At 39.5% G+C, this 21,805-nt stretch overlaps 1 protein-coding gene and 1 non-coding gene across 3 annotated transcripts; both read left to right on the top strand.

Annotated features, from left to right (window-relative positions):
- The first annotated feature begins 18 nt into the window (after positions 1–18).
- On the top strand, positions 19–13,661 carry TGDS (TDP-glucose 4,6-dehydratase). Of its 2 annotated transcripts, XM_066176353.1 has the most exons (12): positions 19–311; positions 1,760–1,826; positions 2,225–2,293; positions 3,968–4,058; positions 4,981–5,123; positions 6,633–6,731; positions 7,557–7,616; positions 9,207–9,250; positions 9,513–9,678; positions 10,240–10,298; positions 12,188–12,285; positions 12,651–13,661. In XM_066176353.1, exons 1-12 carry the CDS (start codon positions 235–237, stop codon positions 12,749–12,751), a joined length of 1,074 nt encoding a protein of 357 aa, XP_066032450.1. In that variant the 5' UTR covers positions 19–234; the 3' UTR covers positions 12,752–13,661. The 2 variants fall into 2 exon arrangements, with proteins under 2 accessions (XP_066032450.1, XP_066032449.1); XM_066176352.1 differs by lacking the exons at positions 12,188–12,285; positions 12,651–13,661 and adding an exon at positions 11,017–12,181 and having other exon boundaries at positions 155–311.
- Positions 13,662–17,900: 4,239 nt separating this feature from the next.
- TRNAF-GAA (transfer RNA phenylalanine (anticodon GAA)) lies at positions 17,901–17,973 on the top strand. Its single transcript has one exon. It is a non-coding gene; the product is annotated as a tRNA-Phe (tRNA).
- The last annotated feature ends 3,832 nt before the right edge of the window (positions 17,974–21,805 follow it).

Raw genomic sequence — 21,805 nt, 5'->3', positions numbered from 1 at the left:
CTGAATGCGGAGGAGAAACATTGGCCCTTTTCACACGCCGCGCGCCCCACGCTCTCGGTGGCCTCCGAGACGGTGACAGCTTCGCCCTTGGAGCCGCGTGGGGAGCGAGGAAGGCGATCTTTCAACGAGCCTCTTGCAGGCGCTGCCACTCTGCCCGTGAACCCACGGGCCCGTGCCGCGCACGCGCAGCGGTGGGGAAAGGGAGTGAGGGGCTCGTGCCGTAAAGTGCGGACGATGTCGGGGCGGGCGGGCCCCGCTGCGCCGCCGGTGTTCGAGAAGAGGGTCCTGGTGACAGGCGGCGCCGGCTTCATGTGAGTGAGCCCCGCGGGGCCGCAGCGGGCCGCCGGCCTCCTGTCCAGGGGCGCGGGGGAGACGTGGCGGGCGGGGGTCCCGTGGTGCCGCCTCCCTTGTGCCCGTCCCGGGCCGGTTCCCTCGCCGCCGCTGGCTCGGGCCGCGCTCACTCAGGGGCTGCTGGTGACTCGCCCCTGTGGTGGGTTCTGAGGTGGTCAGTGCTGGGGAGCGAGCTAGGAGCCTGCCCCGGCGGCCCTTCGCCTGCGGCCGGCGAGAAGGCCATGGAGGGGCCGTCCGGAGCTGGCAGTGGGAGACGGTGCTCGGCCTCAGCCGGGGCCGGGCTGCCCGGAGGACGGCAGCGGAGCTGATAAAGGGCCTGGAGCACAAGCCTTATGAGGAGCGGCTGAGGGAGCTGGGGTTGTTTTGCCTGGACCCTTAGGCAAAGCGACATCATCGCTCTCTTCAGCTCCCTGAAAGAGGAGTGTAGCCAGGGGGGGTTCAGCCTCATCTCCCAGGCAGCAGATGAAAGGATTAGAGGACACAGTCTAAGCTGACCCTGTGGAGGTTTAGGGTGGACGTCAGAAAGAATTTATTCAGAGAAAAGATGATTAGATATTGAACTGAGCTGCCCAGGGAGGTCAGGAGTCGCTGTCCCTGCAGGTGTTCCAGAAACGACTGAGCGTGGCGCTGAGTGCCAAGGTTGTGTTTGGTCAGAGGTTGGACTCGATGATCTCACGTCTTTTCCAACCTAATGGGTTCTTTGTGTTGAAGGTGGCGGGGCTTTGAGCCAGCTCCTATTTCCCGTATCGGCCCCCAGTGCTGCGGGCTCAGTTTGAGTCCGAGAAAGGTCTGGTCCGTCTTAAGCTTGAGCCCATCAGGGTGCTTGGAGTCGGAAGCTGTGAGAGGATTAAATTTCTGTGTGTGAGTAACCCCTGAACTCTCAGAATGAGTTTCATGTACACAAGACGGTGCTGAAGAGGCAGTGCCACCTGATTGGTTATCACTTCTTACACCCAGCAGCAGTGTCAGAGACTTGAGTGATGGCAGTCACTGTCGTGGGTTGGGAGTGTTGACTGTTTGGTTCTCCCTGATATCTAACATGTAAGCTTTAGAGTGCTAAAGTATTTTACAATGGCAATTGAATATAGCACGTAACAGGTTTGTTTTTTTATGTGACTGTGGGTAGTGCTAATTTCTTCCAGTATAACATCAACTTTTATTCTGATTTTTAGTTTCTTAACCATATGCACTTAAATATAGAAAATTTTAGGCTGACATATAGAATCTATATTAGAATAATGGTGACGTGTTTAAATGTCTTTGAATTTGTCTTTCATCTGTCTTGAATATATCCCCTTCTTTCCCCAAAGACTTTGGAAAATGCTGAATTTATTTGGAATTTGTTTTCTCTTTATTACCTTAAAGCCAAGTTTATAATTGTAAAATATGTTTTTCTTCTGTCCTGCAGTGCTTCACACGTAGTCGTCTCTCTTGTAAAAAACTATCCAAACTATCTGATTATAAATCTGGATAAGGTAATAGCTTGTTTTCTTTCTTGATGTGGACAACTGTTTTAAGTGATTCATCATGCAATGTATAATATGTTGAAATTTATATGGTTTAGTGTTAGTTACTAATTTTTTTTTGATTTTCCATTTGTTCCTGTGCAAAGGAAAAAAAGTCAACTGGTGTTCAGTAAAAGAACGAAGTTTTTCAAGCTCTAAACATCTGTTTAAGATTTTTTCAGTTAGGGTATCTATTGGAGATTTGTGCTTTGCCAGCTTCACATCTGCTTGTGAAGTAGGTTTTGTTTTTTTTTTTTTTTGAAATAAGTTTTTACTTTGTCCCCAGACTTTCCAGTGTTTAGGCTGGGTTTGAGTTAGCCTTTTTGCTTCCATGAAACCCACTTACTGATGTTCTGTTGTGTCTTTAGCTCGACTACTGTGCAAGCTTGAAGAATCTTGAAACAGTCTCTGGGGAGGAAAACTACAAGTTTATCCAGGTGATAAAGCCTTTTCTTCCACAAAATGTGACTTTTCATGGATTTTTGGAGTTCTTCTTCTACAGTTTTGTCTTCAGACAGGAGATGGATTTTGATTTATTGTTTAGATTGATATTCTGACTTGCTGGGCTTGTGTGCTGAGGTTTCTCCTGTCTGCCAAAGGCAGTGCTGATGCTCATCTCTCTGTCTTGGGGTCTGCCCAGGGTTACAGGACATCTGAGAAATGCACCTCAAACAACACCTTTGTCAGAGGTAGTAGAGGTAAACTTGTATTTTTTCTTAGATTCAGGTGAGGATGGAAGCTGAACTTGCCCTCACCTCTTGGTGACCCCCATAGCTGTTTATGTTTTTTGTGAACCACCTCTTTATTTCAGTTAGGGATTATCTCTGAGCTATTGGGATAAAAGTTGCATGAGAGGAAGGGGGCAGCCTGCATGCAGACATGCGCGTGTGTGCAGTTTCAGCATGACTGAAGAGGCTTTTTGGTTACTTTCATGAGGTCTTTGATTGTTTCCAGTGTGCAATATGAAATGTACAAATGCCATATAAAAGCCTTGTTACCTGGGTAGATATTAACATTTAATTGCTGGGGAGAGCTTGGAGTTCTGCAAGATACTCATTAAGCAGTCAGATCCCTGGGTGAAGCAGGGGAACAGTAACTAGGAATGATGTGGCTGTACTGCTTTTGAACAAGGGTAGAAATATCTTTCCACAAAATTTACATCAGTATAAATAATTCCAGCTTTTCACTGTGGGTGTTGTTTTTTTTTTTTTTTTTTTTTTTTTTTGGTGGTTTGGGGTATGTATTTGGGTTATTTGTTTGTTTCTGTTTTTGCTTTTTAGGGACAGTTGATCACAGCATAACATCCAGCTGGTAGGCAACCAAGCAGTTTACACTGACAGGAAAAAATGTGCTGGAAAAGATAATCTCTGATGTGCAACCCTTACCATTAGAACTGTGACATTGGTACTGACCTTAGGGGACAGCAAGGATGTACTCTGTAGTGGTAGTGTAGGAAGGAAGTCTGTTTTGGAAAATAGAACAGTAAGTTTAGAAAATTTGACTCAGGGGCTGTATGAAAGATACATTTTAATCACAATTTCTGTTGCTGTGCAGCACAGTTGTCCTAAGCTTGATTTTCAATCTAAGAAAAAAATCAGTACCTAACTATTTACTTCAACCTAATGTCTCATACAAAAATATGTCAAAAATAAATCACCAGAATAAACAGCAAGCAGCAAAACCCTTGCAAGACATAATTGAATCCCCTTTAGTGGGAATCTGCTTCTCCTTTTGCAGTGCCACTAGATGTCCCTGCCTGCTCACTAGACTTGGAACTCTTCCTTGCTCTGGGAACTTGGCATTTCAGCCCCAGTGTTGGAGCTCCGTGCTGTACTTTTGTTGTGTGTGTTTTTGGACACATTGCTGTTTCTAATGTTCATAGTAATATAAATTCTGGACTAAGTTACGTTGAGGATTTTTTTAAAAATGTGTGAAATGTTATATATGTCTTATTTTAGACATGGCATTGATAAATGGCCCAGAACTCAGTTGATAGTGCTGTTTGTATCCTGTGTTCTCTTTGTAATGATTTCTTATGTGATACTTGATATAAAGGGAAGCTGACTATTTTCTGTCAAAAATAATTTGTCTTGTTTTTTTTTCCTGTTTAGGGAGATATTTGTGAACCTGATTTTATAAAGCAGCTCTTTGAAACTGAGAAAATAGATATAGTCCTTCATTTTGCAGCTCAAACACATGTAGGTGAGCATTGCTGAGTGTTTTTGTATTGTTTTCCATGGCTATACCTGCTTGAAATATATGCCAGTATACTTTTTGTCTTTTCCCTTCATATAAACCAAGGATCCAATTTGTCTCTACAAATCACATGACTGAATGTCTGGTAGCCTTTTTAACTCAGAGGGATTCACAGCCTTGATTTAAAAAGTGCTTCATCTAACTGTTGTCTTGTTTTCATTGCATGTAAATGGTAATGTACCTTTTTGTCTGCATTACCTTTTTAAATTCTGTCTAGACTCACATGTAGCTGACAGTGTACTGAGGGAGTCATAAAGGCAGTGGAGAGGGGCTTTGTACATCGTCTGAAGTTTTTACTTAATTGGCTCCAATGTCACATGAAAAAACAGAGTGAAAGCTGAAGGATTAGGCATAAGTCCCATTGGAATCTTGTCTCAGTGCTAAAGAGAGAATGAATTATAAAGTGCCTATTTCAGATGGCTGCTTTTCAGTATCTCTGTTAGTAAGAACAATCCTCACCATACTCCATCCATCATGAGAAGGAATCCTCAAAAAATTCTCCAGGAAAATACTTCTCAAAATTGTCAGATTTGATAGGTACAAAGTCATTAGGTCGGGAACAGCTGTAAGAATGAACCCAGCTGCTGATGAGTTATTAGTCATGGGTCCATATTACAGCATCTTGCAACTGTCTTTGAATGACACTTTTCTTACTATACTTAGCCAATGCTATTTGAGATTGAAAAGTCCGTAACCAACGAGCTTTTGCTCATGATTCCAGCCTTTTGTTAAGAACAAGGATTTTTGTCTTGAAGTGTAGAAGGTACCTTCATTTAATAAGGACCTTCCTATCTTGCAGCCTCTAAGTGGAACCTATGGCCCTGTCTTGCCTAAACTTAATCAGAATTGTCTGAATTTTTTCATGTAGATCTTTCATTTTGGCATGCCCTGGAATTCACGTATGTGAATGTTTATGGCACCAATGTGCTGGTTGCTGCTGCACATGAAGCCAACGTGGAGAAGTTTGTCTATGTTAGTACAGATGAAGTGTATGGAGGTAGCACTGATGAGGTGAGTTTGAAAATGCATGAAGATTTTTCTACTTTACCTGCTTTTAATAGTGAAAACAAAGTTGAGTCTAACTTTCCTTGGCCTCTGTAAATGTTCGATTTTAGGTAAGCACTGGAGAGAGTGCTTCTAGACAGCTGAGTATCAGAATTGTCCTGATTTTTTTTTTCATAGCTTGTTTTATATTGAATGTTTATTGTGTAAAGCAGTGAGATTTGGGTCATTAATGGTGTCACTACTCCTCAGAGATAGTATCAAAGCAGTGTATTTTATACAGGTTTTGTCCTGAAGCATTCATGGGAGTTCAGTAATATGCACAACTTGACAGGCAGGGAACAGTTTTATATTCCAGCTAAAATACTAACAGAACTGTAGGTAGTGACAATTCAAACAGGAAACAATTCCTGTATTACTGTAACAAATATTCAGATGTTTCTTGTTGTATGCAGATCTTTGATTTTTGAGAATTTATACCTGACCTTAATTCAGAAAATGTAACTTATCTCAGTAAAGAGGCAAATTATGCATGTTCATCTTTTTAAAGGCATAAATAAAGTCAAGGAGCTTTTTGCTATAGTCCCTGGAAAATATATTAATGTATTTCAGAAGAATTTTGATGCACTTTCTTACTATCACAGTGTCTTTATCAGTTCCTTCAACACAACTTCCATCTGTAGGCTTTTATGATACCCAGGGACAGTGTTTTCTTGTGTGTAGACCCGTGGCTTGGCTGATACCTTCAAGTGAAATTTTTCTGTCTCTGGGCCTTGAAAAGAGGACTTTAATCTGTTTTTTCTTCTCTTTGTGAATTACACTAGAAGTTCTTGTAGAGGTGTTTTGTGGTTTTTTGTTTTTTTTTTTTTTTTGAGGGGAGGAAGGCCATTTAATTTCAGAGGCAAAGGTCAGGCAAGAACAGTGAGTGTTTTAATCACCTCAAGGTGATTGTTACCAGTTGCACCTTGTGTAGTATCCCTCATTCTTTGGTTTGTTATTTTCTCTCTTCAAGTGAGAAGTAGATTAAAGTGTCAGGATAGCCTGGAAGATACCTGTTTTGCAACTGGTCAGAATTATTGAGGCCTTGCTTTGGAAGCTTTTGGGTTGCAATTCTACATTTTTTACAGAAATAAAGTTAGAGAAAAATTTAAGGAAAGACTCCTTTTATTTAGGACTGAAAGGTGAATTTGCTAGTGGTGGCCCAATTCCTCTTTGAGGCAATGTGAACCTGAAAAATATGAAGCCTCCCTGTAGCAACAGTAATTATTTAATAAGATAAAAATCTGAGGACCTGCTGCTGTGAGGTAACTCTGTTACAAGTATAAAAATATTACTGCTGGTAATCTGGCTGCCTCCTATGTTCAATAAATAGGCTGTCTTTTGTCATGGTCTTCTGTTGTAAGGGGACTTTGTCAGACTGATGTGCTTGGATATTCAGGGATTTTTATTTCTTTTGTAACTTTAAGGCTTGTCTGGGCAAAAGAAATTGATTAATGCAAATTCTTATTTTCATTTTAGGAATTTGATGAATCCTCACCAAAACGTCCAACAAATCCCTATGCCTCCTCTAAAGCAGCTGCAGAGTGTTTTGTTCAGTCTTACTGGGAAAGGTACCAAGTAAGTCCATGGAAGCGTCAAAAACTCTGAAGCCTGTAATTAAGTGTCTGTATCATGTATATAAGAGTATAAAAGAAAAAATCAATACAAGTTCACACAGTGTCACCTTTCCTTACTGTTTGGATGAGTTAGAGAATCTCCTCCAGTAAGTTGTGAAGATACACTGCAAGACAGTGGGGACAGGTCAGATGTTTTTAATTTTTGTTTCTTAAATCTGAACTGTAGTATCTAAAAATATGCTTTGATAAAATGGTCAAAGAGGAATTTAAAAATTTAAAGGAATTTAAAAATCACTGCTAAGCTTGCAGGAAGTACAAAAGTATTACACAGAAGCAGAACATTAATAATTCAAATTGAATTAAGACTAGGCTTAGAGTTAAAGCAAAAAAAGAAGAAAGAGCCCTGCTAGTCAGATTTGTTTAAGCAAACAGATTTAATATTTTGGATACTTTAGACTTCTGTTCTTGTGATATGTGATGTTTTTGCTATAAAGTGAACAAGGACAGGATGTTAATGACCTGTGAAACATATTGGAATAAGTAGGAGTAAGCCAGTCTTCAGTCAGATACACATACAGAATGTCATGTGGCGGTTCCAGAGCAAGAGAGATTTCAACCATTTGTCACTTGTGCTCCTAACAGGCTGAGAAGGCTGGAGGCCCTTGCCTGTTGGACAGACACACAGAGAGCTTAATTCAGTAACCTTTGTAAGGGCTTGCAGATTTTTGAGTAAGCACTGTGCATGTGTCGATTTGTTTATTGGTCAGCAGGAAGCTACAGGTTTTTACTTTCTAATGCAATCACATGTATGTTTAATGCTCCCCAGTTTCCCGTTGTCATCACACGGAGCAGTAATGTTTACGGACCACATCAGTATCCAGAAAAAGTAAGTTAAACTGTGCTTTACTCCGAGCTTCAGTGTACCAGAATTCAGGCTGTTACTTTTTTCTCATGTGCATGGGATGACTTTGAAAAAAGCACTCTTGCAATTAATATGTGATTATATATTTTGAGCTTACACTAACATGTAACACCCTGAGGGCATATTTTTTGATTGTTGATAAAACTTCATTTAGAGACTTCTAGTTTAAATGAATTTTATGACAGCAATTTTGTTTTGTAATTTTTTGATTTTTCAAAGGATATTTTGACAGAGTTCCTCTACAAATTACATTAAGTCACATCATGTTCTGTAATTGTGAGTATTTAATAACTAAGGGAAACATTTCATAAAGTAAACTGAGGATACAATGTCTGGTATAGAAAGGGATGTTCCAACTTGCGCAGAAAATAAGTAAGATGGAGCCTATAGCATTCATATATAAGGTGAGAAGTAGTGTAAAGTGACTTGTCTTTGCATGTGTTCATACAGACCTTGCAGGGTAACTGTTTAAAAATCTGTGAGAAGGAGTTATCTTTTTAAGTCAGTACCAGAATCTGCTTGGTTAGTGAATGGAAATACACTGGTGAAATGAAAGTGATAATCACATGTACTCTTTGGAGTTTGGAACTGGTGGGAAATGTAGATATATTTTACAGTTCTGTGGAGGTGTTTTTTAATTTAAATTGCTTTTCACTTTTTGTGTTGTTTTTGTTTTGTTTTTTTTTTTCCCCCCAATAAATTTATTTTCACCTACATTATTGTGGGTGGATAAGCAATGGCTTTTAGAGTACATTTTTCATTGATCTCTGTCTTGCTACAGGTTGCATGATTGTTGGGGGTATATTCAGGGGATGCATTTGCTTGCCTTTGACATATATATATTCTTCTATGCGTACCAAATTTCAGTTACTGCTAAAAACACAGCATTAGGCTACATGAATCTTTAGTTTTATCTAGTATTCTGCTCCTGTGTTTAGAGTAGGAAATTAAATTTAATTAACTTGAGTAGTTTTCTAGTGGCTTCAGTTTAAGCACTTTAATAGTGGGGGCAACTGTTCTGAAGTATCTGGGGTGTTATGAATGGATCTAAGCCTGTAGATGAACATAATGTAAGTCCTTGTGCAGCAAGCACACTGTCACTTCATCTGTGTTTATCCATGTTACCTCAAAATTCTGTGTTGATTCTCCTCCAGATTTAACTATTTTAACAACTCTTTGGTTCTAGATTTTCTGCAGTTTGCTGGATGTTTAAATCTTGTTCTGAACTGTTGGCAATAATTATTTCTAGTTAGACTCTGATGCACTGCTGTGTGCAGAAGTAATGGAAACTTCTTTTATTTTTGTAAAAATGTTACCTTTGTAACAGCCAGAAAGATAAGGTTTACAATACAATAGAGGTGTCTACTCTTATAGATCAAAATCCTTACAGTTTCTAGGCTTGATACATTCTTTCATTAGATTTAAGAAAACTTATATTTAAAGAATCCTATTAAAATACTTAATGCTAGATAATTGTTGAAGTTCCTCATTCTTTGTAGAATAACAGCTTCTAAAATAGTGGAGTAATTTTTTTGTTGCTGTTTAATTCCTTAGGTTATTCCAAAGTTTATATCTTTGTTGCAACAGAACAGAAAATGGTAGGTAACTCACATTTTTTTGGTAGTATTTGTGCTATAAAACTGTAATTGTAGTTATAAATATGTGCTAGTTTGTAAAATGACAATTACATAACTGAATTCTGAATCACTTATTTTAATAACAGAATTTCCTTAAAGTAAAGGGTTGTTTGCATGTCAGCTACTTAACGCAACCGTATAACAGCAAAATTGCTTAAAACACAGTCCAGTAAATTGAATGTGTCTATTCGAGAACTAACAAAAATTTTTGTCTTGTCTCAAGCTGTATTCATGGTTCTGGACTTCAGAGAAGGAATTTCCTGTATGCAACTGATGTGGTAGAAGCATTCCTTACTGTCCTGAAGGAGGGGAAACCAGGGGAGATTTATAACATTGGAACTAACTTTGAGATGTCCATTGCCCAGCTTGCTAAGGAGCTAATCCATTTAGTGAGTAAACAGTTCTGATGCGTTTCTTTACCAGTTTTCATTGCACATGTGAGTAATTCTCAGAGCTACAGAAGGTCTGTAAAGGGCTTGTGGTGGATGTTGGAAGATCCTTGCAGCAGAATGATGTGCTGCCCTTTATGTGGCAGCTGGACTGTGTAAGTTTGCAGTAGGGGCTATCCTGCATTGGGCTGCTGCATTATTTACCCTGACTGGGGCATATCCCGACTGGCATCACAATTAATTACCATTTTTTTTCCATGCTGACTGCTTTTTGGACTGCGAATGTGGCACTGTTAAAATCTAACAGTTTGATTATGGGTGTTCTGGGAGTGCTCTGGATGAAGGAGACGGGTTGGAATTGTTCTAGATAATTTTGATAATTTCAGAGGTTTGAAGACTCGGTATACAAAAGACTATTTCTGTTTGTGGTTTATATATATTTTTTTTTAGTGATTTTTTTTTTCTTAACAAACTTAAATCTTGTTTTAAACCCCCTATTTTTAAATACATATTTAGACAGCCAAGATATATGGGAGTGATACTTGTTTTTCTTCTTGACAGATAAAGAAGACCAGTTCAGAATCTGAAATGGAGCACTGGATGGATTATGTCAAAGACAGGTGAGGAATGTGGAGGACATGCAGCATGTGCTGCACATGCAGGATAGTTTTGTCCTGAAGGTTTTCTGAGATGCTTAACCAAATAGTTTTTTGTGGAAGTGTTTCTGCTCTAAAGGAGGGAACACTTCTGATGGAGTAAGAGCTGTTTTGCTTCCTTTTTTTTTTTTTTTTTTTTTGCTAGTGGATTTGGTATCTATGATCAGGGTTCTGTATAGAAAACAGAATTTTCCTTTATTATTTGGATTTATAGGTCAGAATTAATGTCTTGAAAGGGAACCTGTAATGCTAATCTGTCTTCAGACTTTCTTCATGCTTCTCATCACTGAAGTCTGCTCTGGGAAGAGGACAGGTTTTACAGAGCAACTAAATCTTTCCTTCACAGTGGTTTGGACAGTTTATTCAGTGTACTTTGCCTTCAGTGATGCTGAATACAATGGCTTTGGTATTTTGGTGTTAATGTGACTAATTCAGACCTGGCTGTACTTTGTAGTAAGACCCAGTCTCCACAGGCAGAAATTTGTGCCTGTGGAGTGTAGTTAGCTTTAGATTTCTATCTTAAGCTGAAGCTGCTATCTCAAAAGTAGATGTAAAGCTCTAAGGCACCAAAGTTAGGACAGTGGTAAAAGTGGGTAGCTTTTATACATATGCTTTTGCTGTGTGTTTCCGTCCTTAATTTCAGGCTTGGTTTGGCTCTTTTATATCCTTTTCTTTTCTGCAGCAACAATGAGTCTCTGCTTACTTTAGATATCACTCTCTCCAGAGTGATTAGAAATGACGTGTCTACTGATAGCAGTTAAGTATTATGGCCTTCAGAATTCTCACTTTCTGTACACATTTGGATTGTTATCATGGCAACTGAAGTGTCTTTAAAAATGTGCTAACTTTTGTTTTTAAAAGGAAATATTCTTCAGAACACTATCTCAATGTATTACAGGACTTTGAACTAATTGCCTTTGGCTCACATGATGTCAGTGTTCAGGAGTTCTCAGTGTAATTCAGTTTGAGATGTTTCTTGATGTGTACTGGGCCCTGTCTGCTGATGTGTAAACATAAATGGGCTTGGGAAAACTAACCACATGGGAGTACGTGTTTCAGGAAGTGTTGAGGTCTTAAAAAAATGGCTAAACATACCTAATTTATGACTATTTAATTCTGTATTGAGTGACTTAAAGGTAATGGGAGTTACTTGCTACAGAAAAATTAGTTCTGCTTCTGCTCAAGATTAGCATGTTATAGTAACAATGATAAGTGCTTGGTTTGTGCCTGCACATGTACCTTGACTATTCAATTTGTCAGTGCAAGTAATGCAGAAATGCTAGACTGGGCTGCCTATGTGCCAGACTGCAGAAGTAAAAATTTCTGCCATGATTTAATATAAAATGTATCTTTCTGTGTTGAATCTTGCAGCTTGGGACTCTACATATTCAGTATTACTAAGTTTATGTATCTCATGAGCCACTATAATGATGCTGCTTTGGAAGCCTATGTGTTTTAAATCTGAAATATGTGTAAATTTGTGGGTTTTCAGGATGAAAAACAGAAATGCTGGTATTAGAAAACACTGGCTCTGCATTGCAAAATGCACTGATTTGCTCAAATGCCTTGGCAGTGATTTTAATTTTGTGTTCATTTTTGTGCCAGTAAAATACTAATTAATATTTATTCTAGTCAATTTCAAGTAGTTGACTGTACAAACTGAATTGTGGTGTTGTAGCTGTACTCAGCTGCCATGTATTTTTTGAAAGCAATGCAACCTGTTCATGTTGATGGGAATTTTCAAAATTGAAGCATATCTAATGTTCCTTGGAAGACAGTGTGAGGTACTGCATCTCTAATTAATGAAGTAGTATAATCAGATTGTTTTCTGTGTGCATTTTATACTTCATCAGGCCTACAAATGACCTCAGATATCCAATGAGTTCACAAAAAATGCACAACTTAGGATGGAGACCTAAAGTGCCTTGGAAAGAAGGAATAATGAAAACGAGTAAGACTGATGACTTTTACACTGATCTAGGAGTGATGGGAGGAGGGAGAGGGAAAGGGGGGAAATGGATATGTAGGTTAGTTGGTGAGAAGCTGAAGAGATTGAATGTAACACTTGAATTTTACATAAAATTGGCTGCTTTCTAAATAGTGAATTTACATGACATAAAAAAAAAATCACTTTTTAGTGCTAGAATAAGTCTTGCATAAAGAACTTAAAAAGTTTAGACTAGATTTTTGTAATACCGTGGGTTAAAATCTTCCCTAAAGAACAATTAGCATGTTGTTAGTCTTGTATCTGTGGAGTATTTGGATTTCCCTGTTACTTCTGGGCAGCTTGACTCATCAACATTCTTTCCATATTAGTTGAATGGTACAGAGAAAATTTCCACAACTGGAAAAACTCGGAGAAAGCTTTGGAGCCCTTTCCTGTGACAGACTCATTTGCCCAGCTCAGTGGTCCATAGTGTGGCACAGAACCCGAAGGAGTTTTTTCTACCTCATATGGTCTTTTCTTCAAAGCCTGCAATCAAACGGCCACACCAGACTCTTGAAGTATTCAAGATACACGAATCATGATGAGTAAAGAACCACAGTATGGCACAGCTTTGGAATGGTTTCAGCACTTTATAAGTTGGACCTCTTAGTTTCAGTGCAATACTCAGTTCTCACTAGGTATTGATTTTAAAAAACTGTATGGAGTGAAGAATATTTATAATACTATAAATCAGTGTACTGAAGTAAAATCTGCCTTATTCAGAATAATTATCTGTGGTTGCAGCTTTTGAGACTGGGAGTTACATTTGTTTTAGTTATGGAATTACTCATCTGTATTAGTTTGTTTTTACAGTGTAATTTTTATAATTTTTTTGTCACTTCAAAGACTTGGGTTTTATTTTTAATCAAGGAGAGAAATTATATATTTTTTTTGAGACTATAAATTGATAGGCAAAAGCTGGATACAGCACCTGCATGGTTCCGTCCATTTCTCTGCTGGTGCACTATTAGCTTTTGTAGATGGTTTAACTTACTCTAAAACTTTAAATGCCCCTTTTTAAGGGGAACAAGGAGGGAAAGATGTCAAGAAGTAGCAGGTGCTCTTGCGGAGATTTCCAGAATCATTTTCTTAAGCTTTGTCCTCTTTTTACTGTATTACTGTCTATTATGTGTTAATTCCCTTTTCTTAGCTGTAATTGTAACAAACTTGAAATACTGGAACACGGTTAACATTCCAATGATGGTATTTTCTGTGATATGAAGGCTACTTACGGAGAAAATTTTTTAAAACTCTTCTTTTACTGTGAATTGTGGGTTTTCAGACCTTAATCAATGCAGTGTTTCACCATTTTTTCTGTAATAAACATTTTAAAGATAAAACAGTATTTGAGTTTTAATATAAAATTTGGAAAGAACTCTCATTCTAGAACTATGTCAATGAATCTTGTTCAAAGTTGATTTTGTAATAAATATTACAGTGTAACTGGTTTGTCTTAATTAAGAAAAAAAAACACTGAAAAAGTAGATGGTGGGTTTTTTTTAAAACATATTTCTTAGCTTTTCTTCTATCCTGAAAAAATTACCTTCACTTTTTTGTCTTTGAGGTGATGGGGCAAACATAAAAGGGACCACTCTTCCTGGTTCTATCACTTAAGCTTCTGTAGTTGGCACAGTCCCTGATCCTCTGTGGCCTCTGGGCAGAGCTGCAAGCAGCACAGGACTGGGGATGCTGTGGTGTACTGAGAAAAAGCTATGACTTCCAAAGGGTCTCAGAAACTGGGAGTTAGCTCTTGAAGCACAAGTATTCCCAACTTCATCATACCTCTTATGGTGCTGTTAATAAAATGCCATTTGTGGTTGGCAAGAGTCACTGTAAAAGAAGGCTAACCAGAAAATTTCCAGACTTACTGCAGTGCCAAGTATGGTTTTACAGTCTTGGAGCCTGTTACTGAAGGTGAGTTTTCTGTGACAAAGTGGGATAATAATACTGTACTTGAATTGTGTGGCAGTCATATTTTTTGGGCTTCTGATACTTGGTTTGGAAGTAAAAGCCTCCATTTGGGACAGGTAGAAGTTGCAGGACTTCCTATGTAACGATCTGTTGCATCCTTGGCTTACCAGATGTGCTTCTGTGGATGAGTCACTGAAATGTCATTGTCAAACACACATTGCTGATTACATTGAAATATTTCCTTAATTTTTATACTTTTCTTGATATATAACTTCCTTACAATGTGCATCTTTCCTTATGATATCCATCTTACTGTTCTGTATTTTGCAAAAATTCAGTACCGGAAATAGGTACCTAAGTGCTGGAAAAGTCTGTCTTAGCTGTATTTGTGGTTGCTGTGACAGTTGCTTTGAGTGGGTCACATGAAAATGTCTTTCACATCTCCTTATACTGGAATACTAGCTGTGTTGTGTTTTTAAGAGCAGAGATAACAGATAACTAAAATCTTTATATTTTAAATATGCATAAGCCTGAATTAATATAGTTACAATGCCTTTGGAACACTAAAAATAGTGTTATCAGAAATACACAGAAGAAAGCAGTAGGGGGTGATTGGTTTATTGAACAGAATTTTTGAAAGTTGTTCTTTATGTATAGATGCTGAAGATACAAGCTTTGATATTTATTTATGTGACTATCCAAAGAAGTGGTATTACCTGGAGTGGATTTTCAATAGGATGTATTAATTTTCAGTGGCAGCTGTTGTAGTTTATTAAAGTATTTTTGAGGATTTAATTCATCCAAGTGTTAGAGATTTTCATATTTGTGTTACTACTTGTATATATATATAAATAAACACATACATGCACATTTTAAAATACTGATATATATATATTTAAAAATGTAGGAGGCTTTCACTTGAGCGACTTTGCTCTAGATCAGATTTTCTTAGCCGGTGAGTGATCTGGTAGGAGCCTTTCTTTCACAGGGCAAAGTATTTTCTGTTAAAAGAAAACCACTTATTTTGTGTTAGCCTTCTGGCTTCTGTAGGAAGAAAAGGACAAAGGATCAACTAATGAACTGTGTGATCAATGTGGTGCTTTCAGGTTTTCTTTCTCATTGATTTTACTGGGCAGCATTCCTGCAGAAGGCAGAGGTAGTGATGTAAAATACTGTGAACACTCTAATCTTTCAGTCCATTCTCTTAAGGTTTGTGTTACAGAAAGAAGTGAAGCCACACCAGTAAGCAAGGAAATGGAGTAAACTTGCATGTCACTTAAGTGCTAAAACTTTCTAAGGGCGAAGGGCTAGACTTTGGCAACGGTTTTGATTCAGATTCTATCAGGAACTTGGGAAGTTATGTGGGGGCTGCCGTCGTTTTGCATCTCTGTTTTGGGATTACTATTCTGAATTGGATTAGATCTTTGGGAAGCAGCTCCTGAAATCTCTTGTGCATTGGGAAAAACCAACAGTACCACCTCACTGTCTTGGTGTACCACAGCTGCTATCTAGTGCATCCCTTGCCAGCAGCAAGTGAAAGGATTTGGAAGACATTGAAGTGGGCAGCTGAAGCAGGGCTGTCTGCAGTCACAGAATCAGAGTGGTTTGGCTGGGAAAGGACCTTAAAGATCACCTAGTTCAAGCCCCCTGCCATGTGCAGGGACACAGAGCCCCATCCAACCCGGCTTTGAGCATTGCCAGGGGTGGGGCAGGCACAGCTTACCCTGCGAGCTGTGGCCTCTGGGTTGTTTGTGGTGTGTATCAGCTCCAGTTTGTGCAACAGAGAACCCTTACTTTCTCCCAGGCTTTCTCTGGTCTGACCTGGCACTTGCTTAAGTTTGTTTGTTTGCTTGCATTAAGTGGTGACAGCTGTGGTTGGGGTTGGTTTGCAGTGTCCTAAGATGATGGTCTAGAAAATACCTTTTGTTCATCCTCTACTTGCTTTAATGTAGGAGAAAGATTGTGCGTGAAATGTGGGGGGTTTTTTGTTGGTTTGTGGGTTTTTTGACTCAGAATGCTCAATTTTGCTGAAACTCTGTTCTTATGCTCATTAGACAGGCACGAAATAGATAATTTTTCTACAGAAGGAGGAACTTCTAATACAAAAACGCCCTTGCCAAATTCTGTTGCGGGAAAAGCTGGATCTTTTATTAAATATGCTAAGTCCGAGACTGATTTGTCCTTTTATTTAATTTTGTTTTGCATTGCGTTTAGTTTTTGTTTTTTACCCATTTCCATTTCACCTGGCAAACCAAAGATTTCTAAATAAGAATCTGAATAACCCATTGCTCCATAGTACCTCTGATTTCTGTGGTAATGTATGAAAACTCTTAAGTCAATAGTGTTTTGACTTATGTGCATGCTGTGACACATTGGGAGTTTATCTGCACCAAAGATCACGGATCGTGTTAGCTGCATCAGTAGGAGACACGCTTGTTAAGGGATTACATTCATCATTTCTCAGCAAAACAATCACTGCCAGTGGCAATGGAAAATCATGAGAAGATGAGATTTTGTATCAATATGTTATTCACACACCTGAGTGTGGGTGGTTTTTTTTAACCTCTCCCTAATTAATTTTTTTTTTTTGTGAAGAGTTTTTGTTTTCAGTCACTAAACTGCTGCCTCACTCCTCAGCTTTTATACTTCTGAAAACAGGTATTTGACTCCTGAAAACTTATCAGCTCCTGAAGAACCCACAAATGTGGGACAACATGCCGAAAAAATACACTCTGAAAATAAAAGGAAACAGGGTGGTTTATGTTACGATATATTCACATGGCTGGCTTGGGCTGAGACTGCCTCTTCCCCACTCGAAAAAGGAGGGATTTGTTAAATTCCTTTAGTATTATGGAAGAGAATCTGGTTTTTTTTCTACTAACAGGAGGGAGCAGCAGTGGACAATTTTGCAAAGCAGCCTCTCTCCCCTCACAGTGTGCAGAAAGTGTGAGTAGGAGATGCCCCTGCAGGTGGCTTTTCCTACACCATGGGCTGTGCAAATCAACACAAACTCGACATGTCAGTGCGCGCCGCAGGGTTAACGTGGGCACTCCGATGCATCCTCTACCTTCTCCCTGTAGCCACAGGAGTGTGCGATTAGTTGCCTGTTGAAATCAATGCCTAATCAACTATGTGAATGTACACTATTTTTCTTATTAATAATTACTATTGCTAGTCAGGATTTGTGATTTATGTGGACACAGGGAGCTTCTCCAGTGGAAGACGGTGGACACAAGAATGTGCAGGTGCCCTTCCTATTCATGTCTTTTTGTGACGCCATCGTCTCTGCACACCATCTCTGTCAGGCTTTAAAATAAAATCTCTGAAAACTGAATCCAAAATACTGCCAATTTAATGCTCCTGAGTCCCAAATGTTCTCGTTCCTGTTACCTCCCCCAGTAATCCAGGGAGCCACTGCCAAAACAGCTTCAGCCTGACGCGTGTTGTGCATAGATGTTTGTATATACATAATTTTGTGTTTCTGCTGATTTGTCTTTGGCTGACGGCGTAATTTTTTTCGCGAAGACCCGTCATTGACTCCTTTGTGGCATCCAGCGCCGCAGGGCTAATACCATTTATTTAATTTAGACTACCTAGTACGAGCAGTCGAGTGACAAGTATGAAAGAACCGATTAGTCCTATCCCACCGCAAAGACGGCACCACGGCGGCCGAAATAGCTCAGTTGGGAGAGCGTTAGACTGAAGATCTAAAGGTCCCTGGTTCGATCCCGGGTTTCGGCAGAACTGTTTTCCTCCTTTTCCTCGCCCTGCCCGGGAGGCGGCGAGCGGACGCTGCAGCCGGGCGGGCCCGCGGGCTCTGACCGCGCTGCCGGAGGCGGCCCGCCTGCTCCGGGCCTTTTGCAGCGCCTGGGAATTGCTGGGCCGCGCTCGTACCGACCGTGTCGCTCCTGCCGCAGCGTGCCCTGCCTTCCCGTTTCCCTTCTCAGCCCCTCTAAGTTTAAGCTTTTTATTTAGGATGGAAGAAATAAAGAGCAGCGAGCTTTTTTTCCCGGTCCCTCCTTCGCCCTTGGCTGTCTCACGGCGGCAGGGACGAGAGAAGAGAAAGTGAAACTGCGTGAGGAGCGGGATGTCTGGGAGGGAAGGGACAGAGAGGGAAGAGTGGCTCTAGGGGACGGGGGCAGGGACAGAATGATTAGAGGTTGCTTCTTGCCGAAATCTGAAGCACAGTTCAAAATTTCCCGGACCTCTCTATTCCTCTGCTGTCAATAGATAGGCTGAAACTATTCTACTTCACAGAAAGGTGAAGGAACAGCTTCCAGGCCAGGAAATCTGGTAATTAATGTCACCTAGTCTTAACCGCTCATATATTTCTTCCTGTTTCTTCTTTATTTGTAAGTTGAGAAAAATAATTTGGATTTTCTGACGCATATTTTTAAGGAGGGTGTCTGGTTTTGATTTGAAGACATGAAGAGGCAGACAGTTCATTGTTTGAAATGTTTTCATTTTGAAAAAAATTTGCTGCAATTTTTTTCAAATATATATCTTTAATCTGGACCTGCCCTTTGTTAAACCTTTTCTGTGCTAGATCACAGATCTTTCTTGGTGCCTGGCATATGGTCATCACTAAACTGTCAAGTCAGCACTCACCTTTGTTTTGGTAGGATGAAGAAATTACATTCTTTGAGTCTTTTAGACGTTTTCTTCTGCTTTCGGGTAATTTTTTGGGTTACCTTTTTAGTACACTGACACCAGAAAAATACACAGAAAAAGGACTTTCAATATTGATGCCACCAGTGCAAAACACAGCAGTAAAGCATCTCCCTTACTTCTCTGTTCAGCATCTTTCATCTATTCATGAAAAGGTGTCATTGGTCCTTTTCTAACCACAGCATTACAATGAGCATTGATACTGAATTACTCATCCAATACAAGGAGCACTCACTACAGACAAATATCTTACTGGTACAAAGCAAGGGTAGTGTTACTTAGATCCTTACTGGTAAGACATAAGGGGTAGTATAACTGCTTATGTTACTATTTTTCCTAAAGATTTTTTAAGGTTTTGAACTAACATTAAGACTGCACGCTTGAGTACTCAGGGTCAGAAGGAAATGTCAAAATGATCACTTACAACTTCTTTGAGCGTGATATGAAAAATACTTTTTTCTTTGCCAAAAGTGTTTAATTATTCATCAAAGACTTTTATGGGAGGTATTAATTTTCTGCAGATAAGTGAACAAAGAAGCAAAACCAGAGAGAATGGCTGTTTACTTTTTGGCCTTTTCCACACTGCTGAATAAAAGAATCGTGGTGCAAGTTTGGGTACTGGACTTCTGACTCTCTGCTTGGCTTGTGCACTGGCACCCTGAGGAAACAGCTCTGCCCGAGGACATTTGCTATGGAGGGAAGAGCAGGACACAGTGGAGACAGCAGACAGCGGGTGCTGTGCAGCTGGGGGGGCCTGCATGTGGCCCCAAGACTGCTTTTATGCAGTGGTCTGGCTATACCCCCCCAGTGCTGCCCTGGGGGTTTGGTCCCCTCTGCTTCTGAGTTCCTTGTGGGCCAGGATGGGTATGCGTCACCTTCAGCCCCTCAAAGTGTCTGAATTTTAGCAGGAGTACCAAGGCACATGGATCTATGACAAATATGTGCCATGGTAGTGTATGAAATTTCTGTTTTATAGATAAAGATAGTATTGCCATTATTAAAAATAGCAATTCCATTCTCCGAGCTTTTGTGATGGTAAACAGGAATTTTGTGGAGCATTGAAATACTAACAATGATAGCCATGGGGACAGTGAGAAGAAAATCTCATTAAAATTAAGAGATAACCTCAGTTCTGGATTTTTTTAAACTCCTGTCTGTTTGATTTTGCAGGCTTGATGCAGGTTTCTAATGTGATTTGGCAGGTTCTGTGTAAATAACCTCAAGTGTTGCTGCTTTATTGCTTGTCAACGAATATTGAGGCATTTCTTCGTTCAGCTGTACCTTCTTTACAGAGTCTTTTTTTGCACCCTAGGCTTCTTCTTGTCAGCAAATATTTCCATTTATTTTTCTATCAGCTTCTTCCCTCAAGATGAACCCCCTACTAGGACACAAATGCAGGCTGTCTAACTAGGCCTTTATGATTTAGTCACAAAGTTCCTTCTCTGCAACTGGGAAGCTTCTCTGCTACTACAGATATACTTACATATGCTTTTTAAAATGTCCCTCAAGTACTGAAGTTGATACCTTACAGGGATTCAGAGGGAAAAAACCTTATCATGTATTTTCAGCCTTAGGCAAAGATTCAAAATCTGGTAGATTTGGCTCACATGCTTTTTCCATGGCCATCTTGGCTCCTGTTTTAAGTGAATGAAAACTGGGGCAGAAGGAGAGGATCAGAGAGAGGCATACCCCACATCCTAGCTCTGCTGCAGGCTGCAAACTTACAGTCACAGAACACGACAACTAAGGAAGAAGCTTAAACCTCTATCTGGAATTTCTGACAGTGGTGGGATAAAGTTGCTGTGCTTGGTGTTTTCTGTAGGCTCAAGTTCAGGTGTTCTTCATGCAAAATGCGCTTCCTTTTCCTCCATGTTCCTCGAGCTGCACATCTACCTAATTTAAAAAGTCTTCTCCTGGTCCCTGGAGGAATTTCTGCCTGTGGTATTTGTTACTGTCTTGTCTCAGCAGTAAAATTTCCTTCTCTTTGGATTAAAAATCTGTTTGTTTGATAGAAAAGATTTGTTTCTGTCTCCTGACTGAAAGATTTCTGACTTTGTCTCCTTCACTGTTTACAGACATCTGGTAAATCTCATTTGGTTATGCAGTGTGACAGATACAAGGGGTTTAGAAAACATGAGTCAGGAGTCACATTTAGGTTTTTTAATGTTTTTCATAAGAAATCTTAGTTATAGTCTATTTGGTTTCTGATTCTGTAGAAGAACTAGTATGGTGTTTTTCCATTTTCTGGGAAATAAATGCAGTTAAAAAGACAACAGAAATTTTCAGCTTGTGGTGCATTTCTAGAATCCAATAGTTGACATTCAAGCCTTTTCTTTCCCCAGCCCCCCTGAGTGAGCAATTTAGGAGAGCTTTATCATGTTTGAGTTCTGCTCAGGAACCTCATTTAAAGGAGCCTTTTTCTGATCCCATTCCTTGGCAGTTTTGGGTTGTGGTTGTTTTTTTTCCCCTCCTCCTTTTATTTAATTTTTTTTTCTTTCCTTTTTTTCTTTCCTTTTTTTCTTTTTTTTTTTTTTTCCCCTATGATTTATTCCAGAGTTCCTACTTCATGCTTTTCTAATAATATAGAACTCATATTCCATTGTAATGTAGAACTAGAGAATTTATGGAACAGTTACCAATGCAAATTGGGGCAGTTAAGTGAAACCTTAGCCTTCAGTCTTACTATGGTCATCAATGCTGTTTTTATTCCTCAGTTGACCCCAGGGAAACATTGTATTTTTTGTTTAAATGTACATACATCCTCTTGCTTAAAGCAAGGGAGCATTCATTACTTTGTCCAACAGTGTTCTTGGAATTTAGACCACATGACATGATGGATGAATACATTTTGTTCCATTTCATATTTTCTACTGGGATAAGTAGTAGCATTAGTATTTTGAATAAA

The sequence above is a fragment of the Chamaea fasciata genome, unplaced genomic scaffold (assembly GCF_029207755.1).
Source record: "Chamaea fasciata isolate MVZ Bird 193981 ecotype frontalis unplaced genomic scaffold, bChaFas1.0.hap1 SCAF_2, whole genome shotgun sequence".
Lineage (NCBI taxonomy): Eukaryota > Metazoa > Chordata > Aves > Passeriformes > Sylviidae > Chamaea > Chamaea fasciata.
This window is presented reverse-complemented; position numbering and strand designations above follow the sequence as displayed.